Source organism: Prorops nasuta, unplaced genomic scaffold (genome assembly GCF_024137725.1).
Source record: "Prorops nasuta isolate Cenicafe-Biocafe unplaced genomic scaffold, Cenicafe_Pnas_1.2 PNAS00072, whole genome shotgun sequence".
Taxonomy (NCBI): domain Eukaryota; kingdom Metazoa; phylum Arthropoda; class Insecta; order Hymenoptera; family Bethylidae; genus Prorops; species Prorops nasuta.
This window is the reverse complement of record NW_027116869.1, coordinates 28123-54515: the sequence shown is the minus strand read 5'-3', so window position 1 is coordinate 54515 and position 26393 is coordinate 28123. Positions and strand designations below refer to the sequence as shown.

At 35.4% G+C, this 26393-nt stretch overlaps 1 protein-coding gene across 1 annotated transcript; it reads right to left on the bottom strand.

Moving 5' to 3' along the window:
* Positions 1-2000: 2000 nt before the first annotated feature.
* LOC136784787 (ATP-binding cassette sub-family G member 1-like) lies at positions 2001-23562 on the bottom strand. The gene is made up of 10 exons (XM_066745683.1): positions 20951-23562; positions 20606-20723; positions 19577-19766; positions 17052-17197; positions 15664-15902; positions 13901-14172; positions 4546-4714; positions 4208-4464; positions 3864-4018; positions 2001-3275 (listed from the first exon to the last, which is right to left on the bottom strand). The coding sequence occupies exons 1-10, from the start codon at positions 21105-21107 to the stop codon at positions 3086-3088; spliced, it is 1893 nt and encodes a 630-aa protein (XP_066601780.1). The 5' UTR covers positions 21108-23562; the 3' UTR covers positions 2001-3085.
* Positions 23563-26393: the final 2831 nt, after the last annotated feature.

The following is a 26393-nucleotide window of genomic DNA, read 5'->3' as shown; positions in this document are numbered from 1 at the left end:
CATTCGAGTACCAATTTTTGCGTGTGGCTGTGTGAAATAGTAGTGTTAATTTTTTTATTATTTTCTTTTGGGGAGACAAGTATACTACCATGTTCCTCCCCCCTTATTGATGCCTCGCAAAAAACACTATATAATTATAACCTCTCGTATTACTTTGCAATTCTATTTTCATTAATTCCTCTTTTACTATTCTATATAACAATAATAATAGTCATGGATGAAATATTAATAGTTTTACGAAAAGTCATCGAAACCGATTCAGTGTACACTGATTCACAGTTGTATCCTTCTTTTAATAATAGTTTCGCTATTACATCTTTAAGATATCTTGGAGAATAGCATGCTTCCACAAGATGGATTTTTACATTGCACCAACATCGCTCATTTTCTTTTACAAGTACTGCAGAAGAGGAGAGAAAATAGTAAACTTTACCCCAAAGGTCATTTAATTCAATTGAGTATGCACGCATTGATTCACACTGTCATCGCTATATAAATATAATAGTTATGATTATTAGTTATCTTTTGCAGAATAAGAGCATATCGTAGATCCATAATTGGATTTTGGCTTGAATTTTTCTCCGTTTCTTTTTTAAGGTCCTAGAAAAAAAGAGGGGAAAAAGCAGTAAGAGCTTTAGCATGCAAAGGTCATTTCACATCCAATTCCGTGCGCACCGATTCACATTGAAATCGTTCTCTCGCACTTATCGCTCGACTCTCGATTAGTCGTTATCTTTTCCAGAAAATGATATAATTCCTTTGTGTATGCTCCTCTTGCTCTATTGGGCTTTAATTATTTCCCGTTCTCCTCGCAAAGAGCAGTCTGTGCAAACGGAAATATCGCAATCTCGATTCTGCGCTCGCACGTTTTCCAAGAGTTCAATGCGAAAATTCGTCAATAACAATAAAATGTCTGTTTAAGCAATGCAGAGAAATGGAGAAATAAAGGAACAAAAAAATAAGATATATGCACCTAACCGAAATAAGAAGAGCTCTTACAGACACGTTAGGAAAAAATTCTAGCCAATACACGTTTTTTAGGCACTATACCTTTGAACATTAACCGGGGATAAGATTGCTTTATCCCATTAAATTTCACTTTCACAATTATTAACGTGGTCTTTCGACTTTGCACAAAGCGAAGCTACGTTGAACTTTGTAATCTTTCTTTACCCAAATATATAAAAAATAATCGATTGTTTGCCAACAGAAGGCGTCTATTATTGAACTTTTATTGAGAATATCGTACGTGAAAATATTTATCTAATGTACATATGTATATTAACTAAAGGTTTTTATTTTCTGCGGCAGAGGAGCTATATAGGGTGTAACAATTTTAACACGATCGTTACGCGATGATTCTCGAAAATTTTCATCAGAATTTTCACTGCACATTCTTCAACACGACTAGTTCTATTACGTTATAAAAGTGAAAAAAAGAAAAAAAAAACAATGTCTGATCAAAATTTTCAAAATGAGAAAATAAGAGATTACGCTAATGTGGTTTGTAAATGAGACATTGAATGGAAAAAATATGTCTTCTAATTCTTAACTTAAGATAAATTAATAATATTAAACAAAAACGATAAGTATCTATACTTATTTCTTCTATGTGTATTAAACTTTAAGATGCTGCTACTTCAATTTGTATTTTACTACTCGCATTAAATTTTTCAAAATAAACAAAGACGAGTGAAATTATAGGTTGAGGTAAGTTGTAACTGTTTTAGTTTGTGCGGAATGCTTACCGTAAATCTACATATAATGAGGAAGAATAGGTACGGTATTATTTACAACGTGTGGCTATACATATATAGAGTATACATGTGAGTGAAAACATTTGTTAATTTGTCTGTAAAACTAATTTTTATAGGGACTAACTTTTGTTCACACACACAACCGATTATTTAATTGTTTAAATATATATAAAATTTCGTTTTATTTTACTATCCATTATTTAGGATTAAGTTAAACATTTTTCATTTTAATTAAAAAAAGAGTTAAAAAGAAAAAGACATTGCTAAATATTGTCGGTTTTATTGTAATACTTGTCAAATCATACATTACAATTTGGCCCAGAGACATGCAGCTAAGATACAGAGAAAATTCTAACGATGTATCGATTGGTTTTGAAAAAATGTTTTTTTTTTTATTTTTTTTCTATGATCAGTCAAGCTTCTCCATGATTCCTTTGAGCATTACATGAACGAATAATTGTGCTCTAAGAAGAAATAGTTATATCAGGGAGAAATTATAAAAATACATGTCAAATTATGGATATTTTTCGAAAAATTATTACAACTTGCCCCTAGCTTCCCTCTCCATCGCATATCATATATATTTAACAATATGATATTAGGACCGACATTCGTAAGAATTTTCTATAATCACAGGTATGTGTGCCTACTAGCTACGATTAATCTTAAAAATTTAAGGAGGAAGATGCATTTTGGAACTTGAATGAGATAGTTATATTAACTTTGAAAATACAGTAAACAAAATCCTCTTTCCTTAATATATATATATATATATATATATATATATAATGGTGGAGAAGTATGAACTTTTTTTGTTTTTCGAAAGGGAAGTGTAAACGAAAGTGAGAGTAAAGTAATTTTTACATTGAATCAAAACCCTGATTTATCGGTTTAACCCTTTCACTACTACGGATGACTATAGTCACCCGCCACAAAACGCTGCATAGACATGATGGGTGACTATAGTCACCCATCAGAAAACGTCGCATCTCTTACAGAAATGGAATAAAAAATCGAGGCAGATGCTATCAACTCTATTTTTTTCATTTCGCAAACAATTGTAAGCGCTAGTAATGATACAAAGTCGTTTTTGAGACAAAAGTCTTGGCTCCGAATGTTCAAGACTCAGCAGGGTGCTCCGTTCCAAGCAAGGCACTCCGCGTCGAGGACCGCCGTAGCGAAAGGGTTAACATTGATTTGTGTCAGCAATGATGCTTTCACAGATGTTATATATAGTGTAGGAATTTTCTACTTAGTTTGTCCTCAAGAATATGTGGTTAAAATTAAAAACATCATTGCTGATACGCACCCTGTATATGTATATAGAGTTACAATCGTGTCTTGAGTCTTATCTTTAATGCGGCAAAAGTTACTAAATCTAAACCAATGTATAACGAAATTAATATCGCCAGAGAATACCAGTAGCTGGCTTCCTGCATATTAACGGTTTTTAAAAGAATCTTTGGCGATGCAAAGTGGCAATAAACTTGCGAGCAGTGTAGCTTTTCCCGGTCGTATCTGCAAAGCAAAAAGAAATGTCTTAATTAACGTTACACCATTAACCGTATGAAAAATAAAGCAGCTGGTTTGTATAAGAGATGGCACAAAAACATTCTTGATAGTGTATAATTAATGTGGGAAAAACCGAGTCAGAGCTCGTGGCACATTAAAAAATTGCTTATAATAATTTGAATGTTTTTCCAAACTAAAAATATCTAATAATTATACTGTAGATAGAATTTATTATTCTCTCGACATACATATATCTCAATTGTGTTATTGCCATTAAGACTAATTTTCGTAATCATTATGAATATGCATAGTTTTAGGAAACATGTCACGACTGGCCTGGCCGGTCTCCTATATATACATATATGTATATGTATATACATGGCATGTATGTACGTATTTAGTACACTGAATGAACATACATTACTCGGGGGATTTTACGGCATGTGATAGGAAAACCAACTTTTCTAATTTTCACGATATATATATATATATATATATATATATATGTACATATGTAATCTATTTGTCGAATATATTCTTGGTAGATAAAAGTGGAGCAGCTATATAGCACATAGCCTATATTATATAACTTACCCATAGATAGACATAATCATTCCTTCGAAGCCATACTTCATGAAGGAAGTATGGAATAACCAGCGCATATAAGGATGCGCATCATTTATATGAACGAAGAAGCCGCTAAATATGACAAAAGGCATTATGGCCAAAGGACCCATGATGACGGCATTCTGAGGAAGAAAAACAGATAGAGCGAGGGAAAAATGTTGGTCACATGCAATGTCTCATTGCATGCTTTATTTATATTTCATAAATCTTATATATTATACGTATATATATACCGCCGCGCGTTCTCATCGCAACTTTTCGCCTCTGCAAAAATGTATAGAGTATAAGAATGAAGTAGTGGACTGACTGACCTGTACCGTGAGGCCCGTGCCGACCAAGAGGCCGATCGTTTGAGCCACCAAACTGAAGACAAAGCACATCAAAACGTATAGCATAAGCCGTTTAATTTCCAACAGTTGATTGCTCATGTAATACATCGTAAGGGTGTAAACGAAAATTGCTGCGAATTGCACTGGTATATCCGCCAGTTTCTTTGCCAAGTAGAACGAGCGAAGCTTGTACCAGCGATTAAAGTGCTCGCGCCTCAAAACCGCCAATTCCAACGGAACTAACAAAACTTTATAATTAGTTTAATTCTCATTTATCAAATTCACGTATATATATATGTATATCTCCTATTGGTACTTACAAGTTACTATGGTAGAGCTGAAGGCACTGTACATGACGAACATGGCGCTGAAGAATAGCAAATTAAAATTATCCAGAACAAAGGCAGCATCCTGGCCAATCCCAAAGTAAAGGATTCCAACGAGCAGAGCGATCGCAAAATGCATGAAAATTCTTGCAAACATCAGTAACTGTACACAGATGCAGAAACAATCGCATTATTACTTTACTTTTTTTTAATGCATCGATATATGTATATCCATGCAGATAAAATAGTTTATGATAATTTCATTCAAACGTTTAATAATTATACTTTCAAAGCTATTCCAACGACGAAACACGGCTGAACAACAGGCGGCACAAACCTGTATAGAGAAGCCAGTAGAAACAGCACCTTAGCGCATGCATGGCAACAATAATTAAGTAGCGTTGTTAAATAGCATTTCCTTTATACGAACAAATGTGCAGAATATATGCTTCAAAATATTAATTAATAAAACCAAGTACTAAAGAAAGAATTTTATGCACAAATATTCGTAATAAGCTATATAGTACTAAAAAGATTGTTCTAACATCGATGACAAAAATAATACTTTAAAGAACAATAAGGGAAGCAAAACTATGGCAGATTTCTCGTTGAAAAAGTTTTTACAAGCTATATAGAGGGAAGACTCCTAACGCCAGATATCACCCAGCACCGAATACATACAGTATCTTTCTATAAATATGTAAAAGAAAAAAAATGCCTACATAGTAGGGATAAAGGAGGAGATTAATACAAATGTATGACGCGAAACGCTATTGTTTTATCATATTAAAGAAAGGGCAGCCATTAATTGTGATGATACTGCTAATTAGATTGTACACTCCGGGAAATATATTCTGTCTAACATGTCAACAAAGATTTTAAAGAACATTACTTCTCAAGCGGAAAAGGCTTCCCTACCAAGCGGCTTACCTGTACTAGCATCGAGCTTAGGGTAATAAACCGCAGGCCATAAATAAAGGCAAATCAATTATACCTGTTACTCCAAATGCTAATACAAATCTTTCAAGCCCTCTGTAGCCAACATTACGGAACGAAAAACGAGAGAGAATTGTCCAGCGCTATTTTTCGACCGATTTCAATGTTTTTTGGCTTGTTGGAATCGTTAGGACTCGCACCGTGTCATAAATAAAGCCGTATTTTCCAAAAAACGTAAAAAAATAAAATTGTTTAAAAATTTGCATTAATAATATTTAAACGCAAAACAAATTGAAAAATCGGGCTTCTTTATGATGAGATGCCAGACCTAACGATTCCAACAATCCCAAAAACATTGAAATCGGTTGAGAAATAGAGCCGTACCATTGTCCCGCGTTTCTGAGGTGGACGAAAAACAAAAATTTTTAGGAAGGAAGCTAGGCTTCCTCCCCTCTCGCGGTTCACGCTAACGTGTTCTCCCACTCCAGCATCGAAACTTACTGCGAAGCTTTCCTCATATTTACGTTATTCCCCTATCTGTAACTATACACATATAAATACCTCTAAAATAATGTTGAGAACATTTCATCTTGCCGATATAATGAAATTGGTAAAAATGCAATTATCATTTTGAAATAAAATTGTAGAAAAGGAGATTTCGTAATGCTTGAAATATAGGGCATACGGCGAAACGCGGGACAATGGTACAGTCGTATTTTTCAACAGAATTTGATGAGATTAGTAATAATTAAAGCCATTCTTCATGTAGATTGTCCTAAAGAGCTCACATTTTCGATAAAGCTTATAGTTTTTCAGCTATGAACGATTGCAGTTGCACGGCGCACAAATACATATTTCCTCTCTCGCTTACATCAGCTGTTGCGCACGTCCATCTTCAATCGCTTATAACTGGAAAACTATAAGCTTTATCGAAAACTCGAGCTCTTTAGGACAATCTACATGAAGAATGGCTTTAGTTATGACTAGTCTCATGAAATTCTATTGAGAAATACGCCTGTACCATTGTGCCGCGTTCTTGAAGAGAGGTTACTTTTGGTTATTTCCACTTCATGAACGCGGGACAGTGGTACAGCGTTATTCTTCATCTGATTTGAGTTTTTTTAAGCTCGATTGACTCGTTAGAATTGCACCTTCTCATAAAGAAGCCCGTTTTTGCAATTTGCTTCGCATTTTACTTTTATTAAACGAATTGTTTATTGACTTGTACTGTTGGTAAAGCACGCGTGAGGGATCCCGTTAATTTAATATTTTTTAAATTATTATTAAGGTTTTACTGCTTCCATTTTTATGATGAAAATGAGCCTAAACACAGCATAAATCCGATAATTATTTCTGTTTTAATTATGTCTTACATTTTTAATTATAAGAAATTGTAATTCAAATTAAGCTTTATTTATTTAAATAATACATTCCTAAAAGAGTATAAAGGGCTTATTAATTGTTATCAGGGCTGATACGATGTATAAAAAGATATCGAGTATTTTTTTTGTTTTTAATTTAAAGCTCCATCAAACAATAATCGAAAGACAATACTCTTTTTTTTCTTATTAACGATTGTTCTTGGTTACTTTTCTATAGATTAAAGTTAATGTATGTTTTTCAGTTGCTATATTATTATTGTTATTGATCTTCATCAAAAAAGTCAACAGGCATATGAGCTCATCTTATTTAATACAATAGGTTTAGTGTAATCATAACATAATAGATATTATCTATTTGAAATAATATGAGCTATAATCCCATCTATTTGAATTTGACTGTTTACTTCTCACGAGAAGCTGTCAAACGTGCGTCAATTTTGAAGTACTTCGACGAAAAATGTGAAATTATAAAAAATGAACGCAAAAGACAAACTATTAATAAAAAAAGATATTGTTGTGGGAATGTTTGTATGTGGTGCAAATAATCGTGCAATATCCCATGAAGTGGAAACGAGTGAAAAGACAGTGGGCCGTTGGTTGAGGGAATACTGAGATCACGAAATAGAAAGGCTTCAAGATCGACGTGATACAAATAGTGCACCCAGTAAGACTACAGCGGAACAAGACGCAACAATTGTTACTGCAATGGATGCTCAACCTTTTGAGCCATCGACTAGAATTTTAGATACAGTGAATGATTTAAATGTTTGTCCAAAAACTATACGAAATAAATTGCACAAGGCGGGAATACACTGTCATCGCTCAGCGAAGAAAATTAAACTAATCGATGAAAACCAATGGAAAAGAATTTTTTTTGCAACCATTTATTTAAGAGCCCAATCAACATTTTGAGACAATATGGTTTGGACGGACGAAAAAGTTTTCGTATCAACTATGGATGGCAGAATGCACGTATGACGCCCAGACGATAAACGGTTTGATGACAAATGTTTTACCGAAAGTCAGAAGTGGCAGAATTTCTTTATCATTCTAGGGATGGATGACTAAAGGTGGAGTTGGAGAATCCATGAAATTGAAACAAAAATTGAATGCAGAAATTTATTGCAATGTTTTGGAAATTGTCATGCTTCCTACAGTGACAGCACTAAACCCTAAGGAAGACATTCCAAAAATTAAATTTGTACAAGATAACTCAAGTGTGCAGATTGCACACATGACTAAGGATTGGTTCGCTGAGCATCCGGAAATCAAATTAATTGACTGACCACCAAAGTCACCCGATGTGAATGTTCTTGAAAACATTTGGGGTATAATGACAAAGTGTTGGAGACCTAGCCTAGATAGATCAACAGCAACATTTAGTCGAATCGCTCCCAACACGTTTAAATGTTGTAATAGCCAATAAAGGACACTCCATTAGTTATTAAGGAAAATTGTTTAATTTTTTCATAAAATTAATTATACAATTAAAATTTGTAAGTTAAAAAGAAATTATTTCCATAGATCATTGATTTTTTTCGGTCTGGACATTGCCGATTTGTGATTATGACCCATATGTTACCATAACATTCAAATTGGATGATGCTGCCAATCAATTTAATTTATTTCCAGAGCTTTGGCATCTTGTACGAATTTTAATTTTGGACATCATCTTCAGGGAATTCTGCGATCACTGGAATCATGATTGGTACCAAAACATTGTATATACTTCTGCATTTATTTTTGTTTTAATTTTATGGAAATTTCCAACTCATTATTTCGTTTGTATCTACTGCTTCTGTCGATCGATTACATATTTGTCATTGAGCCGTTTATTATGCCTGCAGCATATCCTTGTTATCCATATAGTTGATATAAAAACTTTCTTGTTAAAATATCTTAGTCTGAAAACAAAATTCTTCTGTCAATGTTTATTGGTTAGTTTAATTTTTTTCGCTGAACGATGATAGGTACACATCGTGCAATTTATTTCGTGTAATTTATGGATAAACATTTAAATCATTCACTGTATTTAAATTCGTAGCTGATAGTTCATCCATTGCAGTAACAACTTTTATAAAAAAGAAGTTCACTGATTTTATTATTGACAAAGCCCCTTTACAGCCGCTTTTTATGAACTAGTTATTCTTTATTAATTTGACGATGGTGAACATTATGTTACTTCGAAATTATTTTTTGTCTATGTATATTTATTCTTATTTATTTATCATTGTACTGCATGTGTATTTGTTCAATTTATCATCGTCTTTCTATTTATTTATTTATTTATATATTGTGAATAAGTCATTTATAAAATGACAAATCTTTTATGTACAGTGCAACTCGAAAATATGTATTGTGATACATAAATTAATGCGTGATAAATAAAAGTTTTATTTACAAGTGTATTTATAAATTTTACATATATATTTCCAAACCCTATCTTAATTGTGCAAGAAAGACTTCAGAATTGTTCAAAATAAATATTATTTGTGTAGCATTATAGTAACATAAATATTATTTATCATTAGAACTTAATGGAATCAAACTGTTAAACATAATTAATATACAGGGTGATTCTCTAACGGCGGGACATAGGAGATTCGTGTTAGTTGACTATAGCGCTCAGGATGATGGTTTCTGAGAGCGCTGATTGGTCAATATCATGTAGTGCCAACATGAAATGATCCGTTACCAATAGATGAATAAGAAAAATGAGACCTATCCGCCATTTTGGAGTGTAGAAGTGTTTGCATACTAGTTGTAGCAGAAAGAGGTGTGAAATGCAAAAATGTCAAATAGTGAAGTTACTAAAGTAAAAATGGAAAATAATGAATGGAAAGTTTGAATATCCTTACTTTCCATTAATTATTTTCCATTTTTACTTTAGTAACTTCACTATTTGACATTTTTCCATTTCACACCTCTTTCTTCTACAACTAGCATGTAAACACTTCTCCACTCCAAAATGGCGGATGGGTCTCATTTTTCATATTCATCTATTGGTAACGTACCATTTCATGTTGGCACTACATGATATTGACCAATCAGCGCTCTCAGATACCATCATCCTGAGCGCTATAGTCAACTAACACGAATCTCCTATATGCCGGAGTTAGAGAAAAACCCTGTATATGTTAAATGTTAATAGTTTTTTCGTATATATGTGTTCGTAGGTTCTTTGACTAATAGTTAAAAAAAAAAGAAAATCTTTTTTTTAACTATTTGTTGCTGAGATATATTCTTTAAATTGCTTAACGGGAATCCGTATACCGACATTACAGGGCGAAAACTATTTCGCATGCAGCGTCGTTATTTGTTGATGGATTGTAAAGTTATTACAGGTTTTTGAAAATGCCAGAAACATATCTACTAAGTTACGTTAGGAAAATTAACAAAAAATGAAAAAAAATTTTTGTTTAAATAAATATATTAACATTATTGAGAAACAACAATTAAGTCGCAAAATCCCCCAACGTACTTTACTAGATAATGTTCATACGTTTCCAAAAAGTCCACATAAATGCAAATCCGTCAAGAAATGATGATGCTGCATGCGAAATAAATAATGGAAGAATTTCGTGTTGGCGACTTCCCGAACACGAAATTCTTCCATTATTTATTTCGCATGCAGCATCATCATTTCTTACGGATTAGCATTTATGTGGACTTTTTGGAAACGTATGAACATTATCTAGTAAAGTACGTTGGGGGATTTTGCGACTTAATTGTTGTTTCTCAATAATGTTAATATATTTATTTAAACAAAAATTTTTTTTCATTTTTTGTTAATTTTCCTAACGTAACTTAGTAGATATGTTTCTGGCATTTTCAAAAACCTGTAATAACTTTACAATCCATCAACAAATAACGACGCTGCATGCGAAATAGTTTTCGCTCTGTAATGTCGGTATACGGATTCCCGTTAAGTGTCCGGTACTGGGTGCCTTCCGTTCTATACATACATAAAAGATTGCAGGAATCATTATTAAAAATTAAAACTTTAAATAATTATTTATGAAAGTATAAGGTCTCTTTCAACATAATTGCTTACCTTGCATAACCGAATAAAAGATTTTTTCGAATGCCATATCGAAAAATGAAATTCTGAAGCAAAAGCGAAATTGCCTGATCTGCGTGTATCATTGGAAGAATACATAAAAGAGCACAAATTTCCATTCATTTAACGAAGAATATTTTTACGGTAAGATTACAGTGATATATAATTTGTATCATTGCACGGGCTCATAAAGTCCCCCTTTGCTTCAAACTTTTACTTTTCGACATAATATTCTAAATATTTTTCTTTTGGTTCATATATAGGTAGACATATAATTGCCGGTTTCATTTTCAAAAATCTTTTCAGATATTTCAAACTTGTAAAAATCTTTTTGATAAGAAATTTGCGAAACTTGCTTCCTTTTTAGTTCCACAGTTATTACTTTGTTTTATCATTTGTAACACTATTTTTTACTAGTGTTAAAAATGTTTGTGTATAATTTTTATTTCACTACTTTTCATAAATGGCTGTATCGTTTAATCCGTATTCTATCAGGGTTAACCAGATTAAACGAATCACATCATGGACATAAAATGCTGTTTAACTTCGAAACTAGAAGAGATATCAATTTTTGCTATAAGAACTTTTCGAACGCAAATCAAAAGACGCTTCGAAAAGGTTTTATAGCACAAATTGATATTTCTTCTAGTTACGAAGTTAAACAGCATTTTATGTCCGTGGTCTGAGCCATTTTATTTGTCTAACTCTGTAGATTGTTTAGCCCAGAATTTCGTTTAATAATATTATATTTTGCCGGAGGTGTACCGTTCCACCTGTCTCTCCTCTTCGTAGTTGCCGCCATTTTTCAGGCTGAATGGGTTTTTGTTCGGATCTCATAACATTATTTAAAAACCTTAATTATTTATAACCTGCTCGCGTGACACATACTCTAGTTGTATTTAAAAACACAATGAAACGACGTGCTTTTTCCCTACTTGAAGAAACTGGAAAGCTGGTTGCTGATTATAACAACGTAGAAATCTGATCAGCAAGCAGCATCCCAATCTAGTAGCAAAAAAATGAAGGATTGCAAAAATGTGTAATGAGATGTGATAGTGTATGAAAATTTTATTCACATAATGTTGTGTTTCTGGCACATCCGAAGACCAGATTTGTAGAAACTCTGTATTGGATGAACCGTCTTTGATATTTATGATCTCTTAATTTCCAGGGAGCTGGGAGCCTTTTCGAAAGGTTTTCTAAAAAAAACACTACATAGTTAAGTGATAATAATGTTTAATGATTGAGGAAAATAGATGTAAAAATTGGGACAACCGAACTTGCCGTCGCTGTGTATAAGAGAAACTAATGCTCCACTTATGGCATATGTTATAATAATTATGAACATGCCATTAAGACACTATTGTATATCACGTCCCTTGAAACAATGGAGTCTAACATATATCCTAGTTGTCCCAATGAATGTTGAATAATTCATGTCATTACTATTCTACTTGAGATACATATATACCTATTATATTTGCTAAAGCGAATATATGCAGTACAATTGGTATAATGACAATTATACCGATGTTCGAAATTAATCGTGCGTTTTATTGGGAAGGTGTAGCCCCTTTAAAGGAGATTTCACAGATATTTTATGAATGTATATATATTGTAACGTGGTAGAAACACGTTACAGAAATGTACACATTTTTTAGTTCTCTTCTCTCCTCCTTAGTGCCTCCCGCGCCCCCCAGTATGCCTGCTGATGTGTGAGTGTATAGTATTTTGAACCTTCCGTGGAGCTACCATGTAGTTTTTTGCCGAAGGAAAATTGTAAGTGTCGCCCACGGAAGGAGAGTGTATGTTTTTAGGAAATGGTATGATTGGGAATTGGGCGAATGTTTGTAGGACTAGTTGTAAATAGGTTTATAGGAATTAAGAATATTTTATTTCAGATTAAAAGTAATGTTAACATGTATCCTCTGCTCCCACATGAGCTAGAAAACTGTTGTTCTCCTATCCTTTATTATTCCGCCCCCGATGTATATAGTGTCCTCTCCTTTCAATCTTCTCGCTGTGCTCGTCTGTTTACGCGACTCTCCTACCGTCCCCTTACCACGTATCCCCACTGAGTGCCCCACCAGTTCCTTCCCGTTACCGCGCCGCGCCCGCTAGCGCGCCGAGCTGCGATCTGCCCTGACCGCGCCACTACCGACCCATCATCGCCAACCCCGCACCGCATCGCCCCGCCCGGAAGTCCCCAAGCAATGTAGCAGACGACGCCGCTGGAGAAGAGCCTACGAATACTGGGAATAGTGCGAATGTGAATCATAACCTAATATTCCAATCGATAATTGGCTCGATGATCTTACACATGCGCTGTTGCCCTAATAAAGGAGGAGACAACAGGAATAGGAAAATAGGGCCTGGCCGATGTCACAAGAGAAAATTGAGGATCGGACCACTGCTAGTCTGGACTTTGACTACTCCTGTCCTACGGTTAGGGCTGGGCTGAAGCTATCGCCGTACAAGGAGAGCGAGAAGGGTCGTCGCCGAGATTGACAGAGAGCGTCGTCTTGTCAATTCAGGCCTCTTCTTCGTGTTCGAAAAGTCAGGATCGGAGTGTGGAATCAGGGAACCGGAGATTCTCGGTCGGAGCGGTCGATTAAGTGTCCCTGTGTTAATTCTGCTTTCCTCTCCCTGGTTTCATCTCCCTTATACTCGCCCAATGATTCCTTGCCCCTGTCGCCCCCCCCCCCCTTTTCCCCGAATTTTGCCATTATCGACTCCCTGTCCTTTCACCTGTCTTCCCCGTCTTCTGCCCGTCCCTTTTTAAGTTAAGTGAGAAATTAGGAAAACAATCTATGTAGCGTATAAGAAGTGTGCGTAAGCATCGCGGGAGGCCCCTACTCTGAGTTTTGGTGAATAAAGTGTTCTGTTCCCGGACATTTTTTGTGTTGTTTAAATTATTTGTAGACCCGAAGGTTACAATATATATATATATATATATATATAATATAATTACCCTATATCTGGTTAAGGTGAGAGAGTTTCTCTTGAATAAGACAAAAAGCTGTGTCCAAAATCCAGCTGCATATTGCTCGGTTGCTGCAGGCGTTTCGTTGAATGATTTTAATCTAATCGGATGAGCATTGTTCTTGATGAGGACCATTTGACGTCCTTTAATCGAGATGATCTTAGCTGTGTTCGATCTCCAAGCGGTGTTCCTTCCGTTCTCAATGATACTTTTCATCAAGGGGGCATGGTCACCGTAGTCTCCGTTACAAATCTCCATTACTATAATCGTAATTGAAAAAAAGATACATTATATAGTATACATGTATGTATTATTTCAAGAAAGTATCCGGCGACCCATAACAGAGTTGTCCGGTATATGCTTTTTTTATATACATGCAAATTTGAAAACTTGATTATCGAAATCTCGCTCACATGAGACACGTCACTATTAAACCATACATTTACTATAAGCGTTAAAGTGCAACATTCGCTCGATCCAATAATTAATATAGAGAAAATGAATAAGAAAAAAAGTATAGGTATAGCCTTATTTTGGCTAATTCGAATGCGCTCAAATTTCAAGTCATTCGTGTAAGTGATGACAATTCGTATCTCTTGGTACATAATACGTGTAGTTTATTAACATTCCATATCGAGGGCGCGTCCCAATTAAAGAAAAAATATCTTACTTTGCACAATATATTAATAAGAAATTATATAAGAATAATTAAAGTAGTAGTCTAGTAAATTGACCGGTTTTGTAGGGTATTTTTGGGGAATTTTTTTGACTACCTAAATGAAATGCAAAAAATCTAAAAATTGTATATGTTATTAATACTATATTGAATTATACAAAAATATTTTTTTGTACGATATTTTATTTAAATTATATGGGGTCAAAGTAGGTGAAAAAAGAAACATGTGCTATTGGCCCGTGAGGTATCTCCAGTTTGGGCAACTGGAAACAAAAAATGCAACGGATAATTGTTCAGTAGGATTGTTATTCTGGCAGATACTAGAAAAAATTAATTCGGTTTAAAAATAAAAAAATGGCGGACTAGGAAAGAAAAAGGTACAATTTTTTAGTGGAAATTGGGTTGTAAATTGAAAAACAATGGATGAAAAAAATGATTCTAGCACCTGCCAAAATTAAAGATGTGTAGAACAACCTGTAAAAATTTCAGCCCGATTGGTTCAATAGAAAATCTATTATGCCTCGGGCCGACCGAAAAAACGTGGTTTCGAAAAAAACGTGTTTAAAGTTAGGCTGACAGAACTTTCATCCTCACACTATAATCATCGATCCCCGGTGCGTACAACAAGCCTTTGGTCTCCTCATACGTGTCAAACACGGGTATATCTGGTTATATCCTTTCGTATATCAAAAGGTATACGAAACTCCAAGGAAATATAAAGGTAATGAGGCATAATAGTGAGGAATAACCGTTAGCAGCTGTCGCGAAATTTAAAGCGTTCAATTATGCGGTGCTCTCGAATATGTGCTATATCTTTGTTAATATTTTGAATATCGGTTTAAAATTTATACATCATATTCTCATGTTTATATACCGTCGAAATGTGAAAAAAAAAATTTCGACCCAAACAACTAGACTACTACCTTAATTGCTCTCTAATAAAAACTAGGTAAGCGATGCTGCGATCATATGATATGGCTGTATTTGAAAAGTTGCAAGGACATCTTTGACTAATCACCATCAGTGCAGGGATATAATAAAGTTTTCGAGGACATAAGCGCGCGGCGCGACTTACGAAAATCTGCAGGATTATAGTGAGTCGGACATTTCAAGCCTATGCTCCCCAAGTATGGTACCAAGTTGCAAGTAGAACCGGCGTAAACGCAGCTGCCACCTGCGAGAACGTAGAGATGGTCTATCATGTTAAAGAGCGTGGCACTTGGCTGATGAATCGTACAGATTATCGTTCTTCCATCACTGGCCAAGTCTTTCAAGAGTTTCACGCACTGTTTCGAGGAAACACTGTCAAGGCCGCTGAAAACATCATTAATATTTACATTATACTTAATTTTTTCCTTGTTTACAAAAAAATTACTCTAATGTGGTCGATCACATTCTCATCTTCCTCTATATACACAATTTCTTACATACTGGCCATTCAAATGAACGCGCAAATTTAAACTTTTTCCAAACCTTTATTATTATATATGTTTAGTCTTATAGAAGACTATTACCAAGAGTCGATTGCTAAGCTCTATAACGAGTCGTTGAAAAAAAAGAAAGAAAGAGAAAAAAGAAGCGCGTTGTAAGAGGTTTTATTGTTTAAACAATTTTTTAAAAAGTAAAACCTCTTTCAACGCTTCTCTCTCTTCTTTCTTTTTTTTCAACGACTCGTTATAGAGCTTAACAATCGACTCTTGGTAATAGTCTTCTATATGCATGTATTCCAAGAGCATAGGGAAAAAACAGAAATACTTGTAAATAGTTGATTCAGTTTTTGTATGAGAAATCAATTCTTACGTTTCAATGCTATTTCATATTCGAATGTAGTGAACAAATTAATTGTAGCACTGTTGTTTGTTAATCGAAAAGTTTGTATGAAAGAGGAAAAAATAACAATTGGTCCGAATGCGCAAAATGTGACACTTTCAAATTAATATACTTGCATCAGTTGCAACTTTCTGTTGGATACTCCTACGCTGTGTGTATATTCCATATTAGAATATTGAAATTATTAGTGCAGGTATCACTTGGATTTTAATCATTTTGAATCTAGATAACTTAACCTGCAGTTGAAATAATTGCCAAGACACACGAGAGAGTGGAATAAGAGAATCTTATTGCCAGATATTTTCAATATTTTGAGTAAACTTTTATATTAAAGTTTTCATGTAACATTTACAGCATATGGAATATGGGATATGATGATGCACCTTTAGCATAGAAAGCTTCGAAGAGACGATGGGAGGAGGAGGAGAATATGGAGTTTTGGCTAAAAATTTCTCTCAAAACCTAATTCTACGATATGCTCGATTATACTTTTAAGGTGGTCGCGAGATACTGTAAATACTACTATATATTATTTCCTATTAATTTGAAACGTTTATTAAAAGAAGTTTGCTTATATATATGCTTGGTCTTAGAACTGCAAGGTTGACAAAGATGCAATGTTTATATACAAACCTAGTAGGCTCGTCGAAGAACATTATTGGAGGATTATCGATCAACTCTAATGCCACAGCTAGTCGTTTCTTCTGCCCACCACTCAGCTCCTCCGTCAGCGATTGCCTGATGCTATCCAATCCCATGGCTGTCAGAATTTCATCTATCTATCAAAGATTTTAACTCATACTTCCTGCACCCTTTTATGTCCAACCGTGTCGTTGACCCATCTTACAAAAAAAGCTTCCATATTCAAAAATTTAATTTGTGACATTCACTCATACTGCATGCATTCCAATGTACTTGTAAATATAGTTTGCTCAAAGCTCTATAAATGCATAATGTTAATGGTTTATGGTAACTTGTATCAAATGTACCTTACACTTTTTTAAGAAGCATATTGCACTTTCTTTGGCTATAATTTTATTAAAAAAGAATAAGAGACGAGGCTTCGATCTCTCCTTATTTGTTTTCTACTTTCTTATTCGTAAAAATATAAGACAAACAAGAAGCAAATACTACCTTCTAGTTTTTCTTCCATATAATAGAGATAGTTTTAATATGTATATAAAATATTATCAAACAATATAATTAACATTGTGAAAAACAACGCTTTCCAATGAAAATGAAAATGTTGCATTTTCACTTCATGATAAACTATCTTTATTCTTAGACCAATTCAAGCTCTTTTAGATTCAAGAAATGTTGATTAAAAGATAGAGTATAGAAGACTGCTATCAGTGAAGGGCACGGAAAGGTTTATAGATATAGGAAGAGAGAAGTTCCCCACCACCGGACAGCACCTAGTATCGGACATTAGCTGTATAGTCAAACTGATATTTAAAAGCATTTAATTTGAAGCTTTTGTGAAACGTGACGACAATGTAAACAAAGAGTACTCGTCAATATGTGACGAGATGATGTATCTTTTGAAGAAAATCTAACCAGTTATTATTTTGATTGGCAAATGACTGCATGCAGTAAACTGTAAAATGCTCCAGAATTTATTATTTTAAGTAAAATAAGTTCTACAACTTCTCAATAGGCTCTTTGTTAAGTATTTTTTTCATCCTTCATTGTTCTTTTACACTGAGTGTGTTTTTCTTTTAGATAAATAGTATATTTAGAAGCAACGATTGTTCCCAACTATCGGACATATTGTTGTCCTTCAATACTGAACAATAAAAATTTCCATCCTCTTAGTTAATTCCCATCTTAATCAATGTTATAATTTATAAATTTGTTTTCAGTAATCCTTACCCATATAGCGCACTTGACTAAAAGTTGTCCTATAGACATCTTTTAGTCATCCAATTGACTAAAAGACACCTAAAAGATATCTTTAAGACATTTGGTGTTTTATGGGTAGAAAATAAATAGCTAACGAAATACCGAAAAAAAGGTGGATTCATGAAGTTTGTGCAGACATTTCAGAGAGTAACGATAATTACACATGTGACAGATGCTTGTAACTTTACTTATTTAATAAAAATGTTAAACGTCAAATAAACTGAATATGTTATGATTCTTGCATTTTTATTAATAATATATAATAAAAATTCAATATTAAAGCCTTCCTAAACTGTGTCCGGTATTGGGTGCCACTTTCATATTTCCGGAATTCGTATATCAAAATTTAATGTTAATTTAATCCAATTATTACCATAATTCAGACTGCATCTTAGCTATATTTACATTACTGGCATTATTAGCTTCCAAAACACACCAATTAGGATCATGAAAGTATCATAATTTCTTAGTTATTCTAAAAAACGCTTAAGTATCCGGTACTGGAGAGCTTCCCCCTACTTTTCAGTTAATCGACGTCAGTCATTGGAAAGTATTGAATAATTAAGCGATCGTTGCCAAGAAAGCTAAAAAGTACAAGCGAGTTGCAGCCGTCAATTCCACATCCAGCTCGTCCATCCTTTTCACTAAAAGCCAAATGCTTTTATCATTTTTATCCAAGTGGCAGGTCAAAGGAAGCGCGCCTATTCATTTTCCTATACGAGTTACGATTAATATCCTCTATGGCGCTATATATGATAACTTTACACAAAATAATCTTGCCAGTAATTAATTTTCCAGTAAAAATTTTCTCATTTGAAATATTAACATTTCCGTATAAAAATGCGAGTTCTGGTGTTTGTCTCAACATTTATTAAATACGTGAGTGCATGGCAGCTGCAGCGAACGTGTTTAAAAACTCACACAATCCTTTCTACCAATAATTTAATTGACTAGAAAGCTTTCAAGATGATTATAGTGCCTTACGCTTTGTTAAATTCTGTAGTCTATATATATATAGATAGTGATACGAATCAACGAGTATTGATGAAAGAATAAAATTGAGAAATAACTGAACAAGTGCAGTGGCAGAAACGCTTGGCGCGTTTCTATAAAGATTATTGCAATTTATAGGCAGTGTGTGATCAATATGAAGCGTTCAAGCAGCAATTATAATAAAGATAAAACGTTGGTTTAATTGCAGTGTAGGAAGATGGGTCGCTCGAAGGTCGTTTTGTTTTTAAGATCAAGTAACGCACTCTCTGTAGCTTCTCGGAACGCGCGACGGTGAGCTTTAGGTCCGCCGAGACTAGCATCGCCTCCTCGACGGTCAAATGTGGCGCCAGGTTGCTACTGTCTTGCATTATATAAGCCGATGATCTTTTGAATGTAGCCAGGTCTCTCTTCTTTCCATTAACCTTAATATTCCCACTGATTTTTGATGGAAGACTGAAAATTATTTTAACATTAATTAACTGTTCAAAGTAATTAAAGTAAAGCTGATTAAAAGAGAGAGAGAGAGAGAGAGAGAGAATTAAGAGAGTGAGTAAAAGTTTCAAAGTGGGAGACGTTGTGTGTATGTGTGTGTATTATAGCTGCAGGCATCTTATTTAACATATTCAACAGGTTGCATATCAATATTGGTGCGCGCATGCGTCTTTCCTTCAATAAGAGGCGTACCCTCCTCAACGTAATTTCAGACTATCTTTCTCTAGTCCCAAATTTTCCGCAAATGGATCATTTTCCAATTAAAATTTTTCTTTCGCCAATAAATGTACGCGTAACGTGCAAATTAACGCTGTGTTTGACGTAAACCTTGTTAGATTGCCCGATCACGTCGAATACTCACAGTGTGTGTGTGTATGTGTGACCACGGTGAGTGTAGATACCTCTATGCATTAATGGGAAAAGTAACCAAGAAAAGACAGTTGTAAAGTGGCTTATTGTAGAGAGGAGTATGTACGTATTCCTCGTGAAAAAAGCGCATCAATACTATAAGATACAGCAGCTCTATATTGCAATGTATATATATATATTTTTTTTAAGTCGCGCCGCTCGCTTTTGCAGCTGGTCAACTATTTACATATCCAATTAAACTCTGCTGGTATATAGAAATCCTCTCCTTACATCGATTGGTAACAGCTATATAATGCAACAAAGTTTATGTGGCATATATCATTATAAAAAACGCAGAGAATCTGAGAATAGCAACAATGAAATGGGTCAAGCTAAAGTCTAAATAGAGAGAGAGAGAGAGAGAGAGAGAGAGAGAAAATTGTAAGATATACGTGAAGCCTGCCATGACGTCCATGAATGTCGATTTTCCAGCACCCGAAGGTCCCATTATGGCGGTAAGCTCGCCAGGCCTGAATTCACCACATATTTTGCTGATCAGCTGTTTGGTTTCTGCGAACAAAGAGAAAGAGAGGGGAGACAATTATAAAAGGTTGGTAAGAGCAAAAGTGCGCTATGTATACGAGTGACTGGCTCATGAATTTGTGAAAGCATACAAAAGGAACGAGATTGAAGAGTTAGGGGACGTGGAGGGGGGGAGGGGCGTCTACCGACCAACCGCGCGACTAGGCCAACCAAATCAAACCCAAGACCAATGTGGACCAATGAACGATACTTACCTTTTCTGATGATTCCCGCACGGACGCTGTACGATACATCCTCGAAATGCAAATAAACTGTTTTCTCGAGGAAGAGAGTGCTGGACCATCCGAAATTTTCTGCTCTTTCCAATTTCCTCGGCTGATTTTTCGAGTAGAGATCAATTGCCGTTGCCATATCTCTATTCGATATCTCCGTGCAGCCACTTAACTTGGATAACGGCGTATACACGTGGTGGCATCTACCATTCGCACAAAACACTCATTTGCCTCTTCTAGATAAATGTTAATTAAACAATACACGGTACACATTGCTGATTAGAGGTTCTCGAGAGGAACATTCTTTTCACTGGAAATCACTAGATTGAAACGTCATCTGAATTCTGACGCACGTGTGAGTGTTTACGTGTAAAAGCAGCACGATTGAGCCGCGTCGACTGTCGACTGTGTCGAGTTGAGATACGAAGCGACAAAGTGTGCCTAGCTATTTGAGTTTGAGATTGAGAAAACCTTTTACTCGTGTAATCACAGGCAAGGTCTCTCGCTTTAACATTTATCATCAATACAAAGATTGATCGACTTCATTTTAAATCTCTTGTCCCCTCTCATTGTCAACTAACCTCCCCCACCACTTCTTTTTCTCCAGTCTCTTCAACTTCTCAACAAAGTGTTCTCGGAATTCTTCCCTTGGACTCTCATGTCACAAAGATCGAGAGAGAAACAATATTTCTCTCTCCTATTTAGTCCGTATAATACGCAATGCATACTATATTGTCGGTATATAACGTTCCACAAACCACCTTCCCGGATTTAATTTAATACTATACATTAAAACGTTTTAGAGAAGGTTTCCGATACGTTATATCTATATATACACTTATAAATATACTTGCGCTACAGGAGTGTCGGTCGCGCGCAACTAACATTCGTTCGCTATACAGAGATATTAAATATCTTTTCTCGTGCAGTCGATCAACAGCTTTCTACAAAGTTCTACTTATGCGTCGTTCACTCAATATAATCCAATGTATGGATGGGAATGCACAAGAGAGTATAGGCAGAGTACACATTTCTAGGACTAAAGGCGATTGTCAGTGTGGAAACACTGCACGTGCACTGGCACACGTGAATTCGAAGGCTCTACTCGGGGGCCGGGGCTGTCTCGGCTCAGTCGGCTCTAGTACACTTAACGACCAGACTCAAATTGCCTGTGGAAATTCTGGGATCAGTACATTTTCATTCCAATCCCCCACCTCCATACTCCTCGCAGCTGCATCTCCTCAAAAATCTTTCTCTATTTTGCCCATCTCCGTGTGACAAAGAGCTTCAGCTGTGCATCGTTCCTTTGTTTTGACTTTCAAGGCCAAAACAATTCGTAGTCCGCACAACAGATAATTGCTGGTTGAATTTTCTTGGGGGTCCAATGAAATTGTCTTTGTCACGTTTTAAACAGGTTCTCACTGTTGCCGATTCAACCGATAAGTGACAATCGACTTCGTCATTGATACGTTTAACCAACTTGTTTCATCAAGACCGGAAGATTTATTGACTGTGCCGCGAGATTATGTGCTACTTACAGCTGGAAAAATTTCACTATCATGTTACGCACTTTAGACTCGTGTCAAATCAAAAAGATTTATACAGTCGAGCTACTCGAGTTCCCCGTCCGACTCGTCGTTACTTCAGCTACGCGCATGTACATGCATACCACATACGCAGGCGACTCTCAGTAACGGACTGCTGGCACTTGGCAGGCCTGGCTGATATGGCTCTGACGCTACTCACTGAGAAACCAGTAAGGCAATTCTGCAATTCTTACCGACAAATTTCCGTATTATTGCGCACAAGTTTTCGATAAATATCGATACCTGTAATGTAAATGCATACAGGTACCACTTTCAGTCCGTACCGACACCGAAAATTTTCCTTAAAGTAACAGAATACGGGGTGAGAGAAAGGCATGCATTTATTCCTATAGATGCCACGTTCAGCGAGCCGGACCGACCGGAGAGACGAGGAGAGTCTCGAGGTGACAGAGAAGACAAGATAAACAGTGAGAGAGAGAGAGAGAGAGAGAGAGAGAACGATAATAACAGAGTGTTGACTCTGTTGACGAGTGCAGAGAATATCCGTGATTGAAAGAAATGTAAATACGCGTGAACGTTTACTCTTCGACGTGCTTCGACGCTTAACTGTCGATCGTTACTACCGTCTGAACCGAAAATGTATGTGCCTTTCGAACAATAACCAACTCCGATAAGTCTCCCTCGATCGACTCACGAGTCACAACGACACGATTCCATGTACCAAGATTCACCTTCCAAGCTACAAAGAAGAAGTATAATCGACTCAACTTACTCTCGCCACTCGCGTTCAAACGCGATAGAACCGCAACTTCACCGAATCGTCATTGGAGGTTCTTGTCTTTTACTCGTGTACTCTTTTCAAGCTGTACACGTTTTATCTATTACGCTATAATACATATGTACCATTTCGTTCTCTCTAATTGTAAAACTGTCTTATTCCAAAAATGATAACTAAGTTTCATTATAAATTTCCATTTTGATTCACCAAACATTGTGCAGCAATTTATCAGGTTCGCCTAATTACATTTTTTTGTCGATCAAAAATATAATTGTACAAACTTTAGTAATAACGTACAAAATAATTTCTGAATGCTCTCGCTTTAGCTTAAATTTTTCAGGACGCGCGCTTCGTCTAGTTGTATCATATATTTTTTGTCGATGTTATGAGATAAAATTGTTAGAAAAAGTGGATTTAGATTGCTGAAATTTATGTAGTTTGAGTTTTATCGTTGCGCCATTGTAACTGGTTAGCGATGTATGCAGTATACCTTAACATTTATTTATAAATAACAAAATAGCATCCTCTTCTATTTCCTTATACATTTTAGCAAAGAGAACGACTCATACTTATGTTCAGCTATCGTATATATGCATTAAAATATATAGGTACACCCTTTCAAATTTTAATCTCCAGTAAACAAGCGTTTAAATAAAGGGAGCACACTATAGAAATTCACGATAATCAAAGTCTGATAATAATGATTGTAGCAAGATACTGTTCAAGCTTACTTCATTTATTCGATAAATCATTACTTTTCTTACAAATTATATTCACACAAACTTTTAATACTCTTTCTCTCTCCCTATTGTTTTTTATTAACTTTTATCTTATATATAGGCGGTATTTCAATGATTGTTATTCTAGCATACGAAAGACCTTTATTTTATTGCTTATGCATTGTGCCGAAAATGTTCCTAAAACATTAATTACCACGCGTCAAATTGGTTTTAAGAATATAATATGTTAGAAATTAACACGTTGTAGGCGGGTACGGGTATATAATTGTACCCGCCTAAAATTCACGCTCTATTCAATGATGCTACCCAAGTTGTTGGTGCATTTTTACTTTGCTCGGAATAAATAGGAGAATGAACGAGTCAGTGACGCTTGAAGACCTGAAATTACGGTAAAACGCGGGACAATGGTACAGGCGTATTTCTCAATAGAATTTGATGAGACTAGTCATAATTAAAGCCGTTCTTCATGTAGATTGTCCTAAAGAGCTCGCATTTTCGATAAAGCCTATAGTTTTCCAGTTATGAACGATTGGAGATGGACGTGCGCAACAGCTTTACCGACAGTACAAATCAATAAACAATTAGTTTAATAAAATTCAAATGCGAGGCAAATTGAACAATCGTGCCTTTGTAGAACAATGTGCCAGTCCTAACAAGTCAAACGAACTTAAAATCATTCAAATTAGTTGAGAAATAACGCAGTACAATTGTGCCGCGTTCTTGAAGAGAGGTTACTTTTGGTTATTTCCACTTCAAGAACGCGGGACGGTGGTACAGCGTTATTCTTCATCCGATTTGAGTTTTTTTAAGCTCGATTGACTCGTTAGAATCGGCACCTTGTCATAAAGAAGCCCGTTTTTGCAATTTGCTTCGCTTTTGACTTTTATTAAACGAATTGTTTATTGACTTGTACTGTCGGTAAAGCACGCGTGAGGGATCCCGTTAAATGAAATTTACACTTTCAGTTTAAATTTTACACTGAAGAGCGTTGCATTTTTACAGATTCCACGGATAACTACAAATTTTTGTAATTTTACACAAATTCTTCCAGTTCATGATTGTCAGTGTAATTTTTCCACATGCTGTCAGTGTAAATTTACATCGATTTTATACAGTGTGGGTTAATGCTCTTAAAACATTCGTTTAATGATGAAAAATCCTTTTATTCTTGTATCTTCTAGACTCTCTCTTTCTCTCTCTCTCTCTCTCTCTCTCTCTCTCTCTCTCTCTCTCTCTCTCTCTCTCTCTCTCTCTCTCTCTCTCTCTCTCTCTCTCTTTCATTCTATTCCTTCGAAACGTTTAGTTTTTAAGTTGAAAGTAGAGGCCCTGCCTTAAGAATATATGACATGCAAAATAGTCAGCAAATATCATTTTTCTATACGAAATCCCGTTTTTAACTTCAAACCTTCGGTGGCACGGGTTTTTACTACCTAAATCGGCTAGACTCTTGCAAACTCATTTTTATCGAATTCTACACCAATTTAGATATAGTTAACAAACAAACAAAAATAATGCCTTTTTAACGGACACCCTAATAGGGTGTTTCACGTAAGGCGCCCCAGCTCGAAATGAGGACTCAGAGCGCATGGTGGGGGCAGATGCATCTAATTCGCCGCGGAGGGAGAGAGAAGGAATAACGTGGAGAAGGATAGAACTATCCTTTACCAGACGATACGCCTAGCGTATTGCTGTCCTATCCCTATCCCGCTCGAGGATCAAGAGAGAAAGAATAATTGGAGAAGGAAAGAGCTATACATTGGTATACGATACGCCTAGCGTATCGCTGCCCCTCCCTTCCCCGCTCACACCAGTCATCTTTGGTCAACTCTTGTCCTCTTTCTCTTACTCTCTCTCTCTCTCTCTCTCCAACCGCGGCCAATTAGATGCATCTGCCCCCACCATGCGCTCTAAGTTCTCTTTTCGAGCTGGGGCGCCTTATGTGAAACACCCATATACTATATATACATATATTAAATATGAGTTATTATTCTTATGGAAATGCGTTTCAAAAGAGGTATAGCTTAATTTATTTGTCGAAATTTTATTTGTATCCAGTCGAACACAATAGGGCAAACCTGATCTTTTCTCTATAAGTACGACTGTGTATATCCTATTACTCTGCAAATAAAATTTTGGAAATTCAACGCTTCGAGTAATGCGCATCCTAAATTTACTGTAATAAGCCACTACATCTTTAAATTTAACTTCCGTCAGAAAATGCTTTTCTTTTCATATCACACAGCTTTAACTAATAGTTGAAATTTGCGCACCAAGTATTGTCGAGTTAAATGATTTGCTGAAAATTGACGATGGTGAATGTGCATCTGCTGAAAATTTATATAGATAAGTGTGATGAGCGA

Excerpts from the sequence above, each read along its gene's own strand:
- LOC136784787 (XM_066745683.1), bottom strand. The coding sequence starts at position 21,107 with ATGGCAACGGCAATTGATCTCTACTCGAAAAATCAGCCGAGGAAATTG. Across the intron at positions 14,173-15,663 it reads CTATAATCCTGCAGATTTTC|TAATGGAGATTTGTAACGGA; the intron begins GTAAGTCGCGCC and ends TTACGATTATAG. Across the intron at positions 3,276-3,863 it reads ATGATTATGTCTATCTATGG|ATACGACCGGGAAAAGCTAC; the intron begins GTAAGTTATATA and ends TTTGCTTTGCAG.